General features: G+C 50.0%; 3 protein-coding genes across 6 annotated transcripts in view; 2 read left to right on the forward strand and 1 right to left on the reverse strand.

Annotated features, from left to right (window-relative positions):
* NXN (nucleoredoxin) overlaps positions 1-11238 on the forward strand; it is a 153479-nt gene extending 142241 nt beyond the window's left edge. For both annotated transcript variants that reach the window (XM_025476205.3, XM_035721421.2), the window contains exons 6-8: positions 4465-4644; positions 6330-6454; positions 9606-11238. In XM_025476205.3, coding sequence (XP_025331990.3) covers positions 4465-4644; positions 6330-6454; positions 9606-9788 — 488 coding nt within the window. In that variant the 3' untranslated portion in view covers positions 9789-11238. The remainder of the gene's footprint in view (positions 1-4464; positions 4645-6329; positions 6455-9605) is intronic.
* GLOD4 (glyoxalase domain containing 4) overlaps positions 1-22796 on the forward strand; it is a 73671-nt gene that overhangs the window by 29669 nt on the left and 21206 nt on the right. The window lies entirely within an intron of this gene.
* On the reverse strand, positions 15341-22796 carry MRM3 (mitochondrial rRNA methyltransferase 3). Of its 3 annotated transcripts, none has more exons than XM_025476206.3 (4): positions 22453-22796; positions 21952-22196; positions 19185-19352; positions 15341-16648 (listed from the first exon to the last, which is right to left on the reverse strand). In XM_025476206.3, exons 1-4 carry the CDS (start codon positions 22764-22766, stop codon positions 16104-16106), a joined length of 1272 nt encoding a protein of 423 aa, XP_025331991.1. In that variant the 5' UTR covers positions 22767-22796; the 3' UTR covers positions 15341-16103. The 3 variants fall into 3 exon arrangements, with proteins under 3 accessions (XP_025331991.1, XP_025331993.1, XP_048970218.1); XM_025476208.3 differs by having other exon boundaries at positions 22357-22497; XM_049114261.1 differs by lacking the exon at positions 21952-22196 and having other exon boundaries at positions 22453-22588.

Below are 22796 nucleotides of genomic sequence, written 5' to 3' on the forward strand. Positions count from 1 at the left end.
TGCTCCTCCCTTTGCCTGCCTCTCTCTCTCTCTCTCTGTCTCTCAAGAATAAATAAATAAAATCTTAAAAAAGAGAGAGAGAGTGATCCCTGGGTGGCGCAGCGGTTTAGTGCCTGACTTTGGCCCAGGGTGCTATCCTGGAGACCCAGAATCGAATCCCACGTTGGGCTCCCTGCATGGAGCCTGCTTCTCCCTCTGCCTATGTCTCTGCCTCTCTCTCTTTCTCTCTCTCTCTCTGTGTGACTATCATAAATAAATAAAATAAAATAAATAAAATAAAAAGAGAGAGAGAGAGAGAAAACTCAAATCTGTATCTCTCTCACCTGCATTCCTGCCTTACGACACAATTGTTTTTCATGCTCTGAGTCCCTTTTGGTCTCTGTCCACACACATACGTACTTACCCAAAGCTGTAATCCTACACACATAGCACTGGGTATTCTCTACTTTCTATTTAGCGATGTATTACAAACCTTCTCCAGCTTGCTCTAGCGCCCATGATGGCCACTGTTGTGATCACATATTTTTTTGCCCTGCCCTATGCCCTCACCTGCTGTTCCTGCTGAGGGTCTGCTTTTCCTCCCATTTCTCTTCCAGCTCTCAGCAGCCTCTGTGTGATGCCTCCCAGCGCCTCAGATCCTACCACAGTCTAGAGGCAGAGCAAGAAATCTCGGGGTTCCAGCCCCACCCAGCTCCTCTCCCACTGCCAGAGTGCTGTGTGACAGAGCTTTCCTGCCCCAGGCCCCTGCCGCTGCCACTCCCTTCAAAACCTCCTCTTTCCTTGGTAGTGGAAAAGAAGCCAAACTAAATGTAGGACAGTCTCAGGACACATGGCTTTGAGATTGTTTTAAATACTCACAGATTGGCTCCTCCCCGGAGGAAATCATTTGGAGCAGGCTTTTCGGCCTTGTTCTTTGTTCTGGAGGTTTTGAGGGAGACAGTGAAGGGGGACTCTTAGGCACTACTTGTGGTCCAGCCTAGCACATCAGGGCAGGGGGCTTGAGGCATGTTCTTCCTTGAGGTATGTTCTTCCCCTCAACGGTAAGCTTGAGATGGTGCAAGTAAAAGACACCAACCCCACATGTGGTGGACCTCATACCTAGAACGCTTGCTGCAGTGTTGACATTGTCTCTGCATTCTGTTTCTTCAGCTACTTCCTCCAGCCAGCACAGAGGTTGGAAGTTGCTGTTTATCTCACCAGACCGAGGCATAGTCTTCTATACCTCTGACTTTCCATGAGCCAGATAATCAATGCAGGGATGGCCAAAACTAATAATCATTAAGTTATTTATAAGAAGAGCTAGTATTTATGGAGTACTCACTGTATACCAGATACTCTGCCTTCAGCATTTTATACTTGTCATCTTGTTTGTTCCTCACAACACCCAGTAAGATAGGATACCGTCTCTACCCCCTGTGACAGCTGTGGACATGAGGCTCCAAGAAGTTAAGTGGGCGGCCTGGATCTTCCTTAGGATTCTCACTGTACTTTTCCTCAAGTACATCCCAGCTGGGAACTAACAAGCTTGAACAGAGATGAGATGCTCCCTTTGCATTCCCTTCAGAGAAGCCCCTCGCTGGCATGGAAGTTATTTTGCACAAAGGCATCGATTAGAAATTTTCCATTCTTTTTCAGCTTCCCATTAGAGGCTTTGCCCTATTTTCTCCTTAGAAGTCTCTGCTTCCAGGAACCTGCTTCAAGGGAGGGGAGTGGGAATGCCTGCTGAGGGGAGGAGAGGGAAGAGGTGATGGCAGCCCCAGCCTCCCTCCCCATGGCCTTGAGGAGGAAGTGCAGAAAGCTGTGGATGTGGGGGTGCGGGAGCCAGGGCCCTCTCTTGACTGCTTGTGAGAACCCCCCACCTACAGTGGCCTGTAGAAAAACAACAGGCAGACCAGGGCTCCTGTCTCAGCTTGGCCACTTGCGGCTGATGACCTTAGGTGGGGAACTTGGCCATCCGTGAAAAGAGTATTAATCGTACCTCCCGCAGCTATCGTTATGGAGGGTGAATAAAGGAGCGTGGCCATGCTTCTATGGTACCGAGCAGATGTGCTGAGAGAGATAGCTCTCCTGTTCTTCCTGTGGTTCATCCCTGGAGGAAAGCACACACTCTTAAGGCTCTAGGGCCAAGCTAACCCAAGACCGGGTGATGGCGACGGGACCCGGCCCAGTGTGCCTGCCAGAGAGGAGCTGCTCTGGGTTGATGGCTGACCGTGGTTATTTTACCCACTTGCTTTCTGTTTATGCATCACAGTCACTCATACCTCATTATCTTGGGCTCTTAGACATGGGCTTTGGTGCTCAAAGCACAAATACAAGTGGGGACTTTGCTTTTGTGCAGCTGCCGGGAAGGGGTGGGGAGAGTCAAGGCTGAGGGGTGCTGTTCCTTGGTGGAATCAGCTAAGGACCCCTCAGCAGCCAGCAGAGGGTTTCAGGTCCTTGTCCTGCCGGTCCTCACCAGCAAGGATTTCAGACAGGCTGCAGCCATGGAACAGAGAAGGCCCCTTAGAAGAGTCCCTTGGAGAAACCAAGGCACCAGATCAGGAAGTAGATTTCCTTGCCCTCAGATTTTACTTTTCTTCCTGTCTCTGTCCTGTGTGCCTGCTTGTCCTCCACCAACCTGCTCAGCGTCCCACTTCTGGGTTACAAACAGACCGGCTGCTATGTCTAATCATAGCAGTGGGCAGGCCCTGGTTTAACCCAACACTTGTAATTGCCCAATGTCAGAAACACACCAGCTCTGATTAAAGAACTCTGCCAAAGCCTATTTGAGCTGGGGCACAGTGGGGTGCACTTGCCCACAGCTGGCTGGCCTATCCTTGGGGATGGGGAACCCAGACTCTGGAGGTTGACATGCAGCTGTAAGGATAAAGCTGAAAATACTCCATGCCTCTTGTGCTCTGTGTGACACACAACCCAGGAGGCCACACTGGCTCTGAGAATGTGAAAAGGCCCAGGAGCCCGAGCCGCTTGCGTTTGTATAGGATGCGGTGGGAATGGCAGTTCTCCAGAGCTCATTTCTCTCTGGACCTGTTCTCTCTCTCTCTCTCTTTTTTTTTTTTTAATATTTTATTTATTTATTCATGAGAGACAGAGGGAGGCAGAGACACAGGCAGAGGGAGAAGCAGGCTCCATGCAGGGAGCCCGATGTGGGACTCAATCCCGGGAATCCAAGATCACGCCCCGGGCCAAAGGTAGGAGCTAAACCGCTGAGCCACCCAGGGATCCCTGGACCTGTTCTCCAACACGCCAGGCCACTTCTAATAGGTGTGAACATAATGGACTTAAGTCCTTTTGAAGACAGGCCCACCACCACATGCCTGCTGCGCCAACAGCCACACTGGATTACAAAACACTAGGGCCATATTCTTGGTCCTTCAACGCCCCTACCCCCACAGAGAAGTAAAATGTCAGTGGAGCAAATTACTCACTGAACACTTTGGAATCTATAAATATTAAATCGCTATGGCTTTCCCTGGCCCATATAAAATTAAAGCTCTGGTCAGCTCCAGAGGAGAGAGGCCCTCCCTCAGCGAGGGCCCCTGGTTCGGCGACAGGGGTGGGGAGCTGCTGCCAGTGGAGGGACAAGCGTCTCCAAAAGGACAAAGCCGTGGCTGTGGGTGGTGGTCAGTAGGGGGTACCTCAGCTGGAGGAGAGGCAGTGGGCAGTGGGGTACAAAGAACAAGGAGGCAGCAATCCCAAATGCGACTGCGACCCAGGGTGGGGCTTTCTCTGGTTTTTCACTTGAGGCTTTGTGGTTGGGGGGAGGTGTGTGGTTTGCAGAGACTGCTGTGTGGCATTTCTTACTCTAGCCTAGGACTCTAAAGTGAGGGCGGCAGCACTGCAGGCTGCACATTCCCTCCTGGACTGTCCCCCTCAGAGAGGGAGTCCTGGAACCTCCCTGAGCAGCAGGGCTGGAGATGGGGGTGGGGTCACTGGCTCACTGGCAGCCAGCTGTCCCCTGTTCTGCTGCAGCCCCTGCCCCCAGGCTCCTCCCCTCCTCTGGCCCCTGTGCTCACACTGCTAGGGCAGCCCGCCTTTGTGCCACCTCCCACTGCATGGGTGGATTTGTGCTGGCCTGTGTGTGTAGCGAGTACAGACGCAGGAGTGTGTTTTCACACCCCTCCATCAGGTTTTAGATCCCCTGCAGGTGGCAGGGGTATCTTCTGCTTCTCTGGGATCTCTTGAGGATTTACCAAATCCTTCTATGTGCCAAGACCTGGGGTTCAGTTCTTGAAATGCATGACCTCGTTGGTGTTTACAGAGTGGGATAAGGAGGATACCATAGTCCTGGCAGTGGAGGACACCGAGGCCAGGAGAGGTGAAGTGAGTTGCCTGGGTTCCTTGGAGAAGTGGCACACAGATCCAGGGGGAGTTCTGTTCAGTGGCTGTTCAGTGACTGAGCCTGGAATCTGCCCTTGCACTCCCAGCACTTCCTGACTCTCAAGTGAGCTCTCTCCCTTGCAGGCATCCCCACCCTCATCGTGCTGGACCCACAGGGGGAGGTGATCACGCGGCAGGGGCGTGTGGAGGTGCTGAATGACGAGGACTGCAGGGAGTTCCCTTGGCACCCCAAGCCTGTGCTGGAGCTCTCCGACTCCAATGCTGTGCAGCTCAACGAGGGCCCCTGCCTCGTCCTTTTTGTAGGTATGAAGCCCAGCAGGAGCCCCAGGGTGGGCTGGACAGACCTCACGTGGGAGGGGTATCTGTCCCTGCAGTTTCTTTCTGTCACAAACAATGCCAAGCCTGGGCCTTTGTCTCTCCCAGCAGCCTTGCTTTTGACCCCCATGATTTATTCATGGCTCTGCCCCTGTGGGAGGGGTTCTGGGAGCTGCTGCTGTGCTTTCCTTCCTAGACTGCCAGCTGGGAAGAATAGGTCAGGCTGGAGCCAGGCCCCCACGAATAGACCCATTGTTGGAAGGAGGCGGGCTGCATCCACAGCAGCTGCAAGGGCTGGGCCCCCTTGGGCAAAATCCCCTGCCCCCCCAGCCTCAGGGCAGCATCTCTGTGGCCAGGTGTTCTTCTCAGTCTCCCTAGTCTGCTCAGTGGGTGACTGCCCTGTGGGGCAGGAGGACACCAGAGCATCCACTCCAGGCTCCCTGCAGTCCTGTGGGATGACTTGTGTTCCTTTTTGCAAATGGAACAACTGCTGGCCAAGGGCCACTTCACCTTCTGCCTTGGGACGAGCCCTGGCTCAAAATAACTTGGAGTTCAAGGATCGTGGCTGAGATGCTGCTACCCCCACGTCACTGATGGGGTTGGTAGGGAGGTGTTCGGGGGTCATGTGCCTGTGCTCTGGAAGTCTGGTGTGGGGAGGGGAGCCTATATACAGACTCACAGGAATTCTTAAACTGACTTGCCGGCTGGCCCCTGTGCCTGGAGAACAGAGGTCTCCTGGGGAAAGATGGCTTTGGGGAATCATTGTCCTCGGGCTTTGCTGCCTGCTGCAGCCTCACACACCCACATCCTAGGCCTCTGGGAGATAGTTCTGAACTGAGGGACAGTTGTACCTCACTGGCCACCTGCAGATGTTGGTAAGGAGGTCCCAGAGAGGCAAAGCGAGTTCCCAGCATCACAGAGCTGATTAGATGTGGGTCTAAACTATGTCCGGCGGGCCCCTTGGGCAGCGCGACATTTCTGGAGAAAAATCCTGCTTCCTGCCTCCCCTTCCCGGCTTTGCCACTCGGCGTGTTGCTCTTGTTCTGGGTTATGAGGTCCAGCAGGAGTGAGCCCCAGGGCCCTGGAGTGTGGCTGCTCCCATGCTGCTTTCCTGGAGGCAGGAGGTGACTGAAGGGGGCTCTGGGGCACCCAGCTAGGCAGTCCATCCCCTCCCAGGTGAGTCCGACCAGCCGTGAAGTTGGCATTCTAGGGGTCCCGGTGCCATCCCACTGCCACCAGAGCTGCTGACTGTACCGCAGTCCTGACCCACTGCCACCACCAGTTCTGCCATTTTCAATAGGCAGTCAGATCTGAGGTCATTCTGGTTCTGTGATTGAGAGGAAAAGTACAAGGACCTCAGGTCCTGGCTGAGGGGAAGCTCAGCTTCCAAGGCCAATTTGTGAGGAATTCAGTGGAAAGAACCTTGGTGCCTGGAGTACTAGGGACCCTCAGTAAGGTGAGTTGTTCCTGAGGGAGCACAGAGCAGTGGTGTGCATGTGCTGCAGACACACCCTCGTGTATCCCGGAGGCAGGCCCACTGCCCAGGGGAAGTTTTGTTTCCATTCAGGGGCCACCCACATGGGCATTTCAGGCCCAGGACCCAGCTCCCTCAGGGGGCACCACTCCATCTGTTCCACAAACCAGTGCTTCTCGCGGCTCTCTCCCCATTACAGATTCTGAGGATGATGGGGAGTCTGAGGCAGCCAAGCAGCTGATCCAGCCAATAGCGGAGAAGATCATTGCCAAGTACAAAGCCAAAGAGGAAGAGGCGCCACTTCTGTTCTTTGTGGCGGGGGAGGTGAGTGCTGCTGGGGCCCGGTCTGCTGGCTGCTTGGAGGGTGACTTTTAGAACATGTGATTCAGCTCCAGGGTATGTTTGAAGGAGCCCCAGGATCTGGGGTGAACACATACGTGTCATACAGCATGGAAGCCCATTTCCTGTCCTTGCTGTACCTTCCTCCCTTCTCTGTCACTCAGCAGCCTCAGAGCAGCAGGATGCTGTCCCAGGGTAGGGCTGCCTTCTTGCTCCCCTCCCACCTGAGCTGCTAGGAAGCCTGGCAGCCACAGAGATGGTGATTGGCACTCGCTCCCTTATGGCTTGGCCCATCCCTCCGCCCTGGCCTTGCAGAATGGGTTCTTCACTTTGCAGGCATCCACAACTTAGACCAGCGTTTCCCCAGCTGCCCTGGGGAGGGTGCTGGGGGTCGGAAAGTGCTGCTGTCCCAGTCTCTTTTCACCCAAGTCCTGTCCTTTGAAGGCCTCCAACCAGGACGGACCACACAGACTTTTCACAGGGTGGGAAAGCAGGCTGCCTCCCACAGGGGCAGGAGCTTCCATCCCACAGACACAGGAATCCCCTGCTAGAACGACTGAGCCCCAGCTCAGTCCCCACCCCCAAGAACACAGTCCACGCATGCTCCACGTAGACCCCGCCAACCTCCCCCTGCCCCCAGCCAGAAGCTGGTTATTGATACACACACTTCTCAAAGCCCCCTGCCCCCTTTGCACCTGTCTATATCCCCAGTTGGTCAGGGCCCGGGACTCATTTCATGCTGTGTTGTTTGGATCCCAGGAGAGGCAGATACCCTGAGCCACCACCCATTCATCACCTCGTCAATAGCCACCCCTGCTAAGCCCCGGTGGGCCTCTCACAGGCAGCCAAAGTCACCCCATTCTGAGGTGGGGTGGAGGGAACAAAGATTCACTGCCTTGGGGCTACACAGGCCTGCTCCACACAAAGCACAAATGGAAGCTGCTCTGAATTTATTAAACTTTAACCCCTTTCAAATGGCTGTGAGAGAAAAGATGGGTGCAGAACAGAAGGGGCCTAGCCAGGGGCAGGGGTGGGGCTGGAGAGCTCTAGTAAGTGCATTAGGAATGTGTCTGAAAAGGCGCATTTGCAGGTTTTCTATGGACCAGGCAGCAAGCCAAGCTTCACCAGCACCATCCCATTTGCTCCTCACCTTTCTGGGAATGGAGCCATTACCGTTTCACAGATGAGAGCACAAGGCGTCTCCCAAGTCTGGTCGGTTGGTCGGCTAGGCTATGTGTACCTACTGGCTCACCTGCCGGCTTGCACGAAGCCCCGTGTGAGCCGTTCTTAAATCCATTTTACAGGGGACAAGACCTGGGCTCACAGGAGTGACTTATCAAAGTTAAACGTTGAGCAGGTGGTGCAGAGGACTGAATGTGAGCTCAGTGTGACTCCACAGTGTTCTCACTCCTTTGTGCATGTGGTCAGGCAGGTGGCCAGGCCCAGAGGGAAGGAGGCCTGCACCAGGACAGGGGGGTCATCCAGTGCTCAAGCTCCCCACCTGGCCATCCCATCCTTCTTGTGCACTTCACCTGGGCTCCTGACCATGGCAGCTCTCTTGGTCCAATTTTCTGGCCTCACGCTTAGAAGCCAGGCACTATGGAGGGGGATGGGCCCTGGGTGCCAGGTCATGAAGCACAGATGGAACACTTCTGAGCCAGGACTCTGGCCCTCTACCACTCTTCCCAGGGCTAAGGGTACTTGTCTTGACACCATGCCGTCCCCCCCCCCCCCCAACCAAAAGGCAGAAGTCATCCCTTCTGAAGCCCTAGTAGACATTAAAATTCATCTCCCTGTGGTTTGCTCAGAGGGAGAGGGGAGGGGACACAGCGTTGAGCTCAGCTTGGCCCAGGCCTCTTATTGGGAGCTTGATGTTCAATATCTGTCCAGTGCCTCCCTGCTTATCATGCAGACTGTTTATTAACCCACACAGAGGGCCTGAGTGAGCTCATCAGTGCCAGAGATGATGAGTCACCCATCATTGCTAGAAGTACATGCCCTTTCTGGGGTGGGGGAAAAAAAAAAAGATGACCACTAATCATCTTCCTAAAGATCTGCCCTTTGAGAAAAGAATGGTTTTATGTCTTAGAAACCAATGAGGGGTAAATTTCAGGCCTCCTGCTTGCCAGCATTTAAGGCCAGGAATGCCCCAAGCCCTTCCTCTGCACAGTGGTTGGGGTCTTCATTCAGTTCAAAATACTGTGTGGTGTGTTTGTTTTATAGTGAGACAGCCTTGGGGTGGTTATATAGAGTCCATTTCCTGCCATCTACCAAATGGGGGTCGGTAGCCTGAACAGTGATCTCAAATGGTTGCTCCCTTACAAATTCTGCTGCTAGTCTTTGGGTTTTGGGGTTTGCTTTTACACTTAACAAGGGAAACTCACCTGGACAGTCACTGGAAATATATGATGAATGCAGCCACCCGTGCCACTCCAGGAGGTATTTCAGTAGCCCTGTCTTCTGAACTGGCTGTGCAACTCCTGCTCCCCTGAAACCACAGGGGTGGGTTGGGGACAGTGAGCTGTTTCTGTTAAAGACATTCCAGAGTTGGAAAGTCCAGATTGGCCTCAGATATTCATAGTGGGCCTGCAAATAATTGAGAGGTAATTGCAAAAGGACATGATTAAAAGACAAAACATTTTTACCAAGCAGAGGACATGTTAAAGTTGCTTTTTGGGGATCCCTGGGTGGCGCAGCGGTTTGGTGCCTGCCTTTGGCCCAGGGCACGATCCTGGAGACCCGGGATCGAATCCCACGTCGGGCTCCCGGTGCATGGAGCCTGCTTCTCCCTCTGCCTGTGTCTCTGCCTCTCTTTCTCTCTGTGTGACTATCATAAATAAATTAAAAAAAATAAAAAAATAAATAAAGTTGCTTTTTGTGCCAATGAAGAAAGAGGACTTGCCTGGTGATTTGGGGAGCTGCACAGAGAATTCTAACCTCCCCCCCCCCCCCCAAGGCAGGGTAGAGTCCACTGCTCCCTGTTCTGAGAGCCCATCTTTCCCAGAGAGTCACCCACTCTTCAGGACAATGGAGTGGCTGCTTTCCATGCTGGCTTGGGGGGAATGGGGGGGGCGGTCAGGGGACTCTCTACCCTCTTGAAAACTTACTGGTTTTCTCTCTCTATGGTAACTTCCAGGATGACATGACTGACTCCCTGCGAGATTACACCAACCTGCCCGAGGCTGCTCCTTTGCTCACCATTCTGGACATGTCGGCCCGGGCCAAGTACGTGATGGACGTGGAAGAGATCACCCCCGCCATTGTGGAGGCCTTTGTGAATGACTTCCTAGCAGAAAAGCTCAAACCAGAGCCCATCTAGGGGGGCTCCAGCCTCAGGAGACGTTATTTAAAACTCGGTCTTCTCCTCCTCCTCCTCCCCTTCCTTCCCTCCACCCTTGGACTTTTCCAGCGTGTCCTGAATCACACAACCCAAGTGTCCAACCTCTCTGTGGTGCCTTGTTTTCTGCATTAACTCCTCAGCTAGCACCCTAAGGTGCATATCCTCTCAGCAGCAGAAGAACCCACCATGTTCGGAGACTCTGCTTGGGATCCACAGGGCTGGTAGACCCTGGCCAGAACCAGGACTGCAGCACACTCTCAGTCACTAGCTCTCGGTGAAGTATTTGCCAGGTGTTCTCAAGCTGCATGAACCTGAAGGGACAGTGTGTTGGTGCTCTGGCTCTGCCTCTGGTGTCAGCGTGCACACGTAGCACCCAGGACGGCTCAGTGACACACGTACGTGCGGGTGGACCCGGGAAAGTGCCATGGCCTTGCTAGGCCTCAGCCCTGAGCTGCGGGCGAGAACATCCTTTCTCCTAAGTGACTTTGTCTATCTTGGTGTGAGGGAAGAACAACGCTTGGCAGTCAGTTCTTGGGCGAGGGATCTCAAGTCTCAAAGGAAGCTTGTGTTCTTTTTTGGTGAGAAAAAGAGCAGCTCTGGTAATGATTCATGTAGTAACTGCTTACTCTGAGCTCCTACCATATGATAAGAAAGAGATTTCTCATTTTTTCCTTATATCTTTCTTCTTTGATTTACTTTCTCCAAGTTTCTGCCCTCATCTATGAAGAGCCTCTACTGTCTTGGAATTTTGTTAATAAATTCTTCCCTTTGGACATCTTCCCAAGAGGCACCCAGCCCTGTGTTCTTGGAGGAGCCCCACCTCACCGGCACAGGCCTCTGACTCGGCCCCACTCTGGGCCTGGGGGCCACTGCAGCTCTGCTGAGGTGCCTGTGTCCACCTTTGGTTACCTGTCATCCCTCTTTTTCTTTTCAAAGCAGAACTAAAAAGTGACAAGAAATTACCAGAAGCCTAGCTTTTTCCTAAGAACCTGCACAAAGAGATGTGTCCTAGGGTGACAGTGGGAGCAGAGGACCTGTCAACTAAAAGTAGGCCTTGGATCCACTCTGCTAGGGTCAGGTAGCTCAGCTCCCACAAAAGGAAGGTAACAACAGCTGTGTCCTTGGGACTTGGGGTGGAGAGCTTTGTCTAGGGGTTCACAGGATTTGGGCCTATCTTCACTAGGCATTAGGGTCTTTCACACGATCTCAGGCCTTACCCTTGGCTCCACTGACAGCATTCTGTCAGCCAAGACCACTGATTTGAAAAATCCAGCCCCCAGTCAGCTGTTGACAGCACTGCTCCTTGCTGAATTGGATTAATTCGTAGTTCAGAGGTACAAAGTTAGTTGGTGATTAGACAGTTACTTGATGTCACAAGCCTGAAATGCAATCACCTAGTAAGAAATAAAGCAGGCATCTCTGGACATTATCAATGAGTTGGCCTTTCTTGTGCTCAGTAACAAAAATCTTTTTGCTTGTGGTGCTGGGCTCTGGGGAGAGGGTGGGGGAGGACACGCTAGATCCTCTCAAATTTTCTGGATACCTAGTATCTGTGTTTTAGAATTGTTGAGAACTGGTCATCTGTTGAATCCTGAAGCCAGGGAGCTCCTTTGGCTTAGAGCACCAGAGGCAGATCCCTGCTGGAGCTCTGGCTGCCATCTCTCCTGGTTCCACTTGCCCTTGTGGAAGGTTGATTCTCTGATCGCAGGCATCCTTGAGGACACTGGTGCTCATTCCCTCCCCGCAGGGGAGCAAGTGCTCTGAAGCCTGAGGAGGTCAGTTGCAGACACAAGGAATCCCACACAGGTCTCCCTGTGAAGAATGGGCGATAGTTGGAGACTGTCAACCCTAGCTCTGTCCTGGGCCAGTGTCTCCTCCGAGAGTATGGCAGATGTGGGGACAAGGTGAGGTCAACCTCACTTGGAAGATGGATTTCTGCCTATGTCCTATATCATGATAGCCTTGGAGGAAAAGTGGCCTCTCTTAGAAACTACTTATATTCTGGCATAGAAGTAACAAAGTCCAGTGAGGAGTCCCTTTAAGTTCCTGCAGCAGAAAAATTAGATCGTAATTCTTCTATGGCCTTAACAGGGCTGACTTGAACTACTTGCCACTAAGATCAACTGGATCCTTGACACCAAAATTCCCCTCTTGGAGTGGATGTGTAGGTTAAGATCAGTGGGAAGGTTTATTAAAAAAAACCCTGAGGTTTATATAGTGGAGGCTTTGAGGGGGAACACTGGGGGAAGACCATTCACCAGTGCCAGTAAAAACCCCTGGCTCAATAGTGCAAGATATCTTAAAGGTTCTTGATGCAGACGAAGTGGGTGGCTTTTTAATTCCCACTAAGCAGCTCCAAAATACCTTAATTCTTGTCACTAATTAGAAGCAGGTTAAAACCCCAGCTGTAATGTATTCAAGGGCTTCCATCAGTAGCAAGGGAAACTACCCCAGCAGGTTGAGGCAGGAAAGTAGCTATAAAAATGCCACCCTGAAGTTCCAGATTTTGCACTCACCACAATGACTTCCAGATCTGATTCTATTCATTTTCACAACAGAGATGAGATTTTTTATCTGACCCCAGCAATAAAGATCTGGTTAAGAAAAAGGATACATATTTGGAATTGGTAGGTCCAGTGGGCAGCGGTAAATGCCAGAGTGCAACTGAAGCTTCCTTTCCAGGAGTGAGGTGGCTGCCTGCTTCCCTCCCCTGCCTCCCAACCACAATCTCCAAGCGTGTCCTCAAATTCAGTGCCTCTCACTTATCCAAGCATAGGGAGCTAGTACTGTTTTGGCAGTGGCCAAGCTTCAAGTGGTAATTTTCAGCCAGACTTTGTTTTTGCCTCTTGCCTAGTTAAACACACTATAAAGCTGTTTTCTCCTCCTGCTGCCGTCTTCCAGGATAGCAAACGGAGCTCTGCAATGATCTAGAGAGAACCATGGCCCAAGATCAGATCGGCAAGACCCAATAAGGTATCGCACTGCTGGCTTAGGGAGAACACCATTCGTGTGCGAGTGCACGCGTATAGACTGGGAATGCTAGCTCTGGGAGGGATCTGAGCACACCTGGTCCAGCCCCCTCATCACACAGTTGCAGGCACTTCCTGGTCACATGCCATTTCCCGGGGCCAGGCTGGGGAGGCCCATGCTTGCCAGATAGGACTGGAATGGGGCAGCGTGTGGACGGTGGGGAGCTTCAGCAGTGCCCTCTGTGGCTTCTTTGGGTGGTGCCATGTGAACGGAGGACTGAAGTTCCCTGAAGCAGCTGTGCAGAGAAGCACTTAACCTACATCCCTCTTAGCTGACACTGACAGGGGCAGGCAGGAGTACCCAAGGGAAAAATCTTTGACAAATGGCTGTTGTCTATTGGTTTCATTCTTGATTGTTCAATGTTAGTAAATGGTGCAAGTGAAATACTTTCCCAGCAAACAGAAGGCTGTTTGTAGGAAAATTTTATATTGGGTCTACTTTATGGCTGGGATGTCTCCTTCTAGTGGGGTAATATGACATTAGGATGTCGTAGGTGTGCCTCCAATGTGAAAGCATGAAGAAAATAGGCTTTGTTCAAGGCTTATGCCTCCCTTGGAGTTCTGGAATGCTTCCCAGGCCAGGAAGTATGTTATTCCGCTGGGGCAGGACTTGTTCTGAAGGACTGATGGATTTTTATTAATGAATGTACCAACTCATGAAAGCCTGTAGGTCAGTATGCAGCCCAGAGGCAGGCAGCCCCAAGTCTGGGTTCCTGAGTGCTCATGCCTCACACGGGTCAGTCACCCACATGGGCTAGAATGAGGATACAGTAGGAGGCATGATCTTAGGACCCAGGACTAAAAAAGAAATCTCCTTTGGACATCACAGGATGTGGAAGTCCCCAGCCATTAGGGAGCCACTCTGCCCATATACAGTTTGCACCACCCCCTCTGGTTGCAGAGGTGAAACAGGGAGGCCAGAGCCTGTTGCAGCCCCGTTGCCTCCACAACCCTTGTTTCCTCCTTGCATTCTGCAAGTAGCAGCTTTGGGGAGGGCCCTCTCCAAATACGAGGCTCCAGCTAAAGAAGGTAGCTCCCCTACAATACAAATGTAGTAGGAAGAGCAACGATGCCATCTATAATGAATTCAGACTTTCGGTTATACTTGGCCTCTGAGTGTTGGTCTGGCTTCCCAAGTCCTTCAGTGAGGGTGGCCTGGCTAGTAGGCTCTGTCTCAGCTGGACTGATGTAATATGGCAACCTAGTTGAGACTTGAAGTCACCCACAGCAATAAAGAGCTCATCCACTCATTTGGCGTCTAGCTTGTTACCTATGTACATTATAAGTTCTTGGAGTTTAAAGATATCTACATGAGTGTTTCCTAAAAACTGTTCAGGTGAGCCAGCCAGATCTGCTTTTGAAGAGTGGGGCGGGGGGCCACCCAGGCCCTTGCAGCACAGCTGGGAGTGTTTAGTACTAGTCACAAAACCCTGCATGAGGTGCTGTAGCTGGGGTCTTTGTGTGGCAAGATGACAGAAGTGCATCTAAAAGCAGCTCAGCTGGGGGGGTGCGGGGGGCATCTGGTGCTCCTGTTAACCATGGAGCAAGTGGTAGAAGGTCCTAGCTCAAACTGGTAGAAACCAGTCCCCAGAGGGCTGCTCACCCTTGGGGCCTTCCTGACGGGATTTGCACTGTGAGCTGGCAGCTGCGAGTGGGGAAGAGGACTGTAGCCCTCACTGCCCTGAAGCTCCAAACCGGGATGAGGGTTCCCGGTGTGAGTTTCAGACACACACGTGTGGGGCCAGCAGCCTTTGTCCAGAGCTGCTTTCCCAGACGTTCCATTCAAAGGAAAAAGTTGTGTCAGCTTTTCTTGCTGCAGCCACTTCCCACTGCTGCCCAATTTCTCCTTAGTGTTTGGTCCAACACCTAGCTATGCTTCAGATTCTGCTAAGACAATAAGAATCCAACTTCAGCACCTCTGAGCACAAATGGTCTGCAAAATGCCCTCTGTGGAGACTGGACTCCCTCATTTTTCAACTTAAAATCCCAGAAAAACCGTAACCTCTCCCTTCGGGGCTGGGAGTGCTGTTGAGGCTTGGCTGCCATCTTGTGGCAGAAATCACCGTGAGCGCTGTGCTCAACAAAGGCGAGGAGGCCCTGGGCCTACCAATCATTCGGCGGCTTCTCCTTCAGCTCATGTTCTGTCAGGTACTGCTCATTTTTTTATTCTGACTTCCTGGGGAAATGATGAAAAACCAAAGTTGGCTTAAAATGAAAAAGAATCCAAGAAAGCAATTTTTCATGACCGCTCAAGCAACTTCGCCACCACATGCTTCACCTGTAGTCATTTTAAAAAAGGAAAACTTGCCCTCCTCTCTGATAAATTATGATCACAAACATAAAGAACTCACAGGGCACGGTACATAAGCCACTCACTATAAAGCGAATGGGATGGAAATTTCTTTTCTTTCTTCTACCCAGTGTGATAAAACAGGCTTAGCATTAAATGTCAGGTATACGGGTTTTACAAGGTTTTGTTTTTAACAGGAACAAGGCATAGGGTTTGTTATTCTTTGATCTTTATTTTGTAACAAAAATCAGCGGGAACAATAATGCAGGGGAAAGCTGCAGGAGACTGGTTTCATGGTGGAAAGGCATGAACTTCCTTTTAGTGACCTCTGTTTGCTTAGTACTTTTCCAAAGTGCTGAGAGAACAAATGTCCACAGACCCCAGTGTACAGTTCCCTGAGCTGCCTCAGCCTGCTCATGAGACAGGCATTATGGCTCTGCGAACTAGAGGCCCAGGCCTCAGCCCTTCTGGGCTCTTCTGCCTTCTCAAAGCTGACACAGCACGGAGGGTCTCAAGAAGAACCCATGGGCCACTTGCACAGAACATGTGTGGGAGGCCCCAGGGATGGCCCAGACCGGTGGGGCCCAGAGCAGTGATTCCAGGCCATCAGCCTGGACAGCACAGCCAACCAAAGCGATTGTTCCTGAAAAAACCTCTCCCCTCAAACATATCAAACAGTCCCACTCTGCCACAGCTTGGGGCATAAGTCAGCTTTGATATCCGGGTTCTCTCAAGGGGAAGTTTTGCTAGGGAGCAGGGAGAAATCTCAGAAAGAATTCTCATCCTTGTTAGTTTTGAGAATAAGCAGAAGTTCATGGAAATTCTTATTTTTCCAGTAACTGTACAGTTAGCACCTTGCACACCTCTTACCTCCTGGGTATGGCCTGGGAAGCCTCAGTTACTGACTCTGCCCATCTCCTAACAATGCAGGAGGAGCTAGGGACCCCCTCAAATCAAGGACTACCATGTTCCCTCTCAGTGGTAACACCTGTCCCTGCTCAAGTGTTCCGCCCTTACTCGTAGCTGTCTTCTCCCTTCAAAAAGCAGGATGCTTGCAGCCATAGCTGAGTTCAAGCTGTCCACACCAGGCACAACGGGGATCAGCAGCCTCTTGCCCCCGGTGCTCTCGGCCAACTGCAAGGACTCCAGGCTCACGCCATGGGTCTCCCCACCTATCACCACAGCTGCTGGTGCCTCTGTCCAGTCCAAGTCGTAACTCTGGACCTCAAGTTCAGGGAGCCAGGCTTTACTGGCTCCAGGTTCTAGATCCTCCTCTTCTTCCTCCTCCTCATACTTGTGCAACTTCGAGAGTCGTCGGTCACATACCCAGCCGTGGTCACTGGCTTTATCAGACATCTGGGCCTGGGCATAAAGGCCACAGTTGTCAGCCACGTAGACACGGGTGTCAGTGGGCAGGTAGTTGGGCAATGTTTCCCAGTCCAGGTTATTGATGATGGGCACCTGGAAATGTGCACCCATTGCTGCTCGTAGCACTTTGGGCTCCCAGGGATCCACACAGCCTAGAAAATAGAGACAGGATCCAATTAAGATTACTTCCCAGACAAAGGGACTTTAAAATAAATCAGATTAATTCTAGATCAGGAAAGAAAGCAAAAAATGTTCTACTGCAGCCTTCTTCATAGCTGGGACCTCTACTTCCCCAACTATGGTGATGTCTAGCAGAGGGAACTCCAGCTAGTACTGAAACAGACTTCTTTCATCCCTTCAACATTACCATACACCTGGGCCAGACGCTCTACAGGAGATGCAAAGAGCATTCAAATCCCAAACCTCCTGGGGCCCGTGGATAGTGGGCAATGGTGCTGGGACAGTATCTAATCACCTAACTACAGTATCAGTAACTGATACAAATGAGGCATGAACAGGGTGACCAAAAAAACCCTGTACAAAGTAGAGCTACCAGGAAAAACATCCCACAGAACATGACACTGAGTTGGATCTCAGAGGACAGGATGAAGCTGTCAAAGAAAGGCCGGGGAGTTAGAGGAGGGGGAGAATGCCACAGCTCAGACAGTAAAGTGATCCAGCCAGGGGGCGTAGTGGGACAGGAGGCTGGAAGCAGGCAAGGACCAATATGAAGAAGGGTGGGTATGCCAAGCAGAGGAAGGATGGGATTTTATCCATTAGACAATATAATGGGGTCAAGGATTTTAAGCCAAGTAGTGGTAGAATCTGATGTATGTTTTAGAAAGGCCTATTTGGCTTCTATGTTGAATCCGCACCAGAGCAGGGAAGACGCCAGAGAGGGGGAAGTAGATGGGGACAGTAACAGTAATCCAGAGAGAGCCACCAGGGTGACAGCCTTCTCTTTCACACACACACAGCCTCTCAACACAGAAAGAAGGCTAAAAGAACTCTTCTTTTATACATAGTCGCATGCTAAACTCAGCCACTTCTGTGTGGCCTTTCCCAGGACCACAGGCTGGGAGAAACAGCAGGGCCGAGGCACCACATACCTGCTACCTACCCTCCCCTACCTCATAGCACAACTCTCTGAATTGTAAGCTGCTGCAAAACTTAACCTAACTTCTAGACAGAGTAAACAGGCAAACCAAACTTTAAAAGGAAAGTAAAACACAAAGAATGGAACACTGCCACACGTTGTACCAACCACAGGCATCCTCAATCACTGCAGGGAACTGGAGATGGGAGGTGGGCACTAGATCAAGAAGCTGGGGGTGAGGGAGGGAAGAAGAGGGGCCCGAGACTCATAAGGGAAGCCATCTAGTCTGACCTCTGCCCTGGTGGGAAGTAAGGGACAAGAGATTTCCCCTTTCATCCTCATGTCCTCCATACTGGGCACCACACCAAGTGTTCCCTATTCATTCCCCACCTCCTATATACTAGCCACCATCATCAATGTAGAAACCGCATTGTTCAGAAGATATAGGTATGTTTCCAAAACCACACCAGCTCTCAGAGCTCTCAAGGATGGGTTGGGTAAGTGGGTACTGATGATGGAACCCCAGCATCTAGCTCTCATACTGGCATCTTCATATCTGCTCCATCTATTCCAACAAAGAGTGACAGGGACGAAGGGTTAACAGGAGCAACTGAGGCAAGTCTCAGCAGCAGGTATTATTAGTTTATAGTGAATGATAGCTTGAGTATTTTCAGTGAATGATCTTCTCCCCCCCTGCAAGTTGTGAGAGGCATTTTAGGTATGTCCCATGTGTTAGGCAAGTCTCTTTAGAACCAAGCCTAATCATCCCATTTTTCTTTCTTTTTTTTTTTTCTCCATTTTTCTTTCTTTTTAAAAGATTTTATTTATTAGAACAAGAGAATGAGCAAGAGAGCACAAGGAAGGATGTGAGTGTTAAGAGAGAGGGATAAACAGACTCCTCACTGGGCAGTGAGCCTGACCTGGGGCTCAATCCCAGGACCCCAGGATCATGACCTGAGCCAAAGGCAGATGCTTAATCGACTGAGCCAACCAAGCGCCACTTACTCATTCTGTTTCTGATGACAAGAGAGAAATGTCAAGAGACTAATTTGTGTGGGGATGTTTGACCCATCCCAAGGCTAAGACAAATGCATCCCAATTTCAGGGCACCCGAGGCACTAGAAAGATAATCCACATTTCCTTAAGTACTTAGATGGCAAGCAGAGCACCGAGTATGTAATTTCAATTCTCAAAACAGTCTTACTAGGTAGATTCTAGATTCTGTTACGCCCATTTTACAGATGAGGAAATGGACACTCAGAATATCACTCACAGACACACAGCTGATAAGGGGCAGATCCAAGATTCAAATCCACGTGTGTATGCCCATAGATCCAGCTCACTTACAAATGGCCAACCGAGGGATACCTGGGTGGCTCAGTGGTTGAGTGTCTGCCTTTGGCTCAGATTGTGATCCTGGGGTCCAGGATGAAGTCCTGCATCAGGCTCCTGCAGAGAGCCTGCTTCTCCCTCTGCCTATGTCTCTGCCTCTCTTTGTGTCTCTTATGAATGAATAAATAAAATCTTAAAAAAAAAAAAAAAAAAAAAGAACCAAATAGCCAACCCATCCACCCAGCAACAAGTGCTCTGACCTTTGGTGAGTAACACTTTGCTGCAGCCGGCCCCAGCCGCAGATCTCAGAATTGTCCCCAGGTTCCCAGGGTCACGGAGATTGTCACAAATCAACAATAAGGGTAGTAAATGGCGGAGCTGAGTCTCTGGGTATGTCATCTTCACATGGTCAGGTTTGGCAAAAATCCCTGAGGAAACAAAACAGAAGATTTACTAGTCTGATGTCAGGACCATGGGGAGAAATTTGGCCTTTCATTTATTTATCCATCTTTCTATATTATTAATTATGTAAGTAATACATGAATACATTCTGATTGAAAAACTTCATATATAAAGTCCTACCAGTGATACCTGCCCCCTTATAGTTGTTTGCCATCCTAGGGTACATCCCTTCAGAACCTGTTCCATGCATCTACCTGCATATACACACATCTCCCCATGCATAGGTGCTATTCTCTTTTACGTAAAAGATTCATACTCTATGTATTATTCTGTAACCTTATTCAATTTGGTAACATGAGATATCTTACCAGTCAATACATTCAGAGCTACCATTATTTTAACTATTGCATGTTATTTTGTAACATGAATATACCATGTTTATTTAGCTCTTCCCCAACTTACATTTAGCATATTTTCCATTTTTCCCTATTATAAACAATCCTGCAATGAACATCCCTGTAGGACTCTCTATACACATGCACACGTCCAAACATGTCCTATGAGAAAGCCCGCAAGTGAAATCGACACATGATGTGTGTGCACTCATAATGTTAATAGATACTCTTAAACTGCCCTCCCCAGTCTAGTCCAATGTATTCACACCAAGAACACATAAATACCTATACCTAACCCATCAATGAAGGTACTAGAATATTAGGCATCTGTGTGCTGTAGAAAGGTCCTGCACTTAGGAGCCACAGATAGCTAGCTCTAAAACCATTCAGTGGGGCAGGGGCCTCAGGAGTCCTTTAACCTTTACCTGAATGGCTGCAATGATCAGAGCTCTCTACTAGAGAGGCCCTACTTACATTACTAGATTTTAAAGATGTGCTGGAAATCTTTTTTTTTTTTTTTTTTTTTTTAAATTTTTATTAATTTATGACAGTCACAGAGAGAGAGAGAGGCAGAGACATAGGCAGAGGGAGAAGCAGGCTCCATGCACCGGGAGCCCGATGTGGGATTCGATCCAGGGTCTCCAGGATCGCGCCCTGGGCCAAAGGCAGGCGCCAAACCGCTGCGCCACCCAGGGATCCCCGATGTGCTGGAAATCTGATAGGCAGTCTTATCTCTTTCTCCCTATACCCCATCCCTCCAACATTAAATAAAACATAGGATAAGCTAAATAGGGGCACTTTGGTGGCTCAGTTGGTTAAGTGTCTGCCTTCAGGTCAGGTCATGATCCCAGCATTCTGGATCAAGCCCCACATCGTGTTCCCTGCTCAGCGGGGAGTCTGCTTCTCCCTCTCCTTCTCTGCCTTGCTATGCTCTCTGACAAATAAATAAAATCTTAAAAAAAAAAAAAAAAAAGGATAAGCTAAATACACATATTTCTAAGAGACATGAAATGATGAAGGCAGTCATAACAACAAGGAAGGCTAGAGTCCTGGATAGGCTGGCCACTATTAGCACACATGTGCAAAGTGACAAGCATGGTAAAAAATTGAGTGATATTTGCACTGTAGTATAGAGTAGGGAATTAAAGGTGTAGCTAACAAGACCATACTTAAAGTGGAGGGCTTTAGCAGTCCCAAATCCCCACCCTAGGGGAGAGTTCTAAATCCAGGGTCACAGATCACTATGACTTACTGGATTACAGAACGAGAGATGGTCCCCAGAACTTCCTCTCCTAATAGCTGAACTATCCCACAAGGAAACACATGCACAACAGAGACCTGATATCAGAGACCCTGGCCTAGGGGATCCCTGGGTGGTTCAGAGGTTTAGCACCTACCTTGGGCCCTGGGTGTAATCCTGGGGTCCCGGGATCAAGTCCCACATCAGGCTCCCTGCATGGAGCCTGCTTCACCCTCTGCCTGCGTCTCTGTCTCTCATGAATAAATAAGTTTAAAAAGAGAGAGAGAGAGAGAGAGAGAGAGAGAGAGACAGACCCTGGCCTAAACATTAGAATCTTGAAAATAACTCTGCCTGCCCCAACTGTCCCTTACTATCCAAGAGGAACCTCTACACTTAACTGCCATTCAATTCTCAGATCTAAGATATAATTCCAATGTCAAAAAGATGTAAATTTAATTTTTCCATATTTAGAAAAATAAACCCTTCTAAGTGCTAATAGACACCACAGTCTATTAGAATCTTTTTTGATTCAACCAAATAAAGACAGTTTCTAAAAAAAAAAAAAATAAAGACAGTTTCTTGTTCAATGAGCTAAGCAGGGTAATAAGCTCAAAGCTTTCTGCTTAGACATGCTTCTACAAAGAGGGTTAAAGACAGAGAGGTATCACCACACTGGCAGAGGTCTTGGACAAATGGAGAGCTAAATACTTTAATAAACATTTTCTTAAATTTTAGCTGGACATTGAAGGTTGAAAAGTGACCTAAAAAAATACAATGTTCAAAGAACTATAAAGAGCCACAATACAGATAGATAATGACAAAAAAAACTGCAGCTTCCACTGAAAATACTGTAAGACCCACAGATCTGAGAACTGTATTTATCTGAGTGTCTTAAAACATTTTGAATTTGGTTCAAATAAAATTTGTTGCCCTAAGACAATTATGAATAAGTAATCCTAGATCTCTACTTCTAGTGACATAAGTACTGACCCATTATTCCTTGTGGAGTTACTAGGTCGGACCAATCCTTGATATCTTCAAATTTCACCTTAATGAGACTGACACCTTTCAGCTTATCAATGGGAAGCTCCTTTATGTACTCCAGACGGCTAAAGAAGAAAACTTTTGGCACAGCACCAGCCTTGAGAGCATCTGCAATAAGCCTGCGACCTTCCAGTAGGATCTTTCCTTGCTTTTCCCGAAATGGCCTGGACTTAACTATTGTCATTACACTGCTGTGGGTGGAAACAAAAAGACAGGTAATTACTAACATCCTTGTTACCAAAACACACCTAGTTCTAAGAGACATAAAGAGCTTCATAGACATAAAAAAACGAATTCTAAAGAAAACACTTATTTTGCCCTCCATGCCTAATAAAAACCAGAAAGTTGTACCGGGATTAGTCCTCCAAAAGGAAAAAACGGGTTAAGGTCCCGATGGCAGGCGGGGAGAGAAACGGGAATACATGACAAGTCTCAGGAACACATCACCTCAGCCTTCTGTCCCCGGGCAAAGCCTTATCATAGCGAAGCCCAGACTCTTCCCAGGCGCAGGACGTCTGGGATGCGGACACCTGAAGCGGCGGCTTCTGTCGCTGCTCGTGGGGACTGGCCTCAGGCGCTGCCCTCCGGGGCTGCTTCTCAGGACCAGGCTTCCGTCCCACCGCCTGTCCGGATGGAAACACCACCCTCACCGGGCTCCGCCGTAGCGCCCGGACCCAGCGCCGCGCGTCAAGGTCCCAAGTTCGGACCACCGACAAGAGAGGCCGCGTGACCCACCCCAAGCCCTTTACCCACGCCGCCATCTTCCCTCGCGCCGTGCGTGCGTCACGGAA

The sequence above is a fragment of the Canis lupus genome, chromosome 9, assembly GCF_003254725.2.
Source record: "Canis lupus dingo isolate Sandy chromosome 9, ASM325472v2, whole genome shotgun sequence".
NCBI lineage: Eukaryota > Metazoa > Chordata > Mammalia > Carnivora > Canidae > Canis > Canis lupus.

Coding starts and splice junctions, on each gene's coding strand:
- MRM3 (XM_025476206.3), bottom strand. CDS start 22,766: ATGGCGGCGTGGGTAAAGGGCTTGGGGTGGGTCACGCGGCCTCTCTTG. Junction 22,197..22,452: donor CCCGGGGACAGAAGGCTGAG/GTGATGTGTTCC, acceptor TTCCACCCACAG/CAGTGTAATGACAATAGTTA. Junction 19,353..21,951: donor AACTCCACAAGGAATAATGG/GTCAGTACTTAT, acceptor TTGTTTCCTCAG/GGATTTTTGCCAAACCTGAC.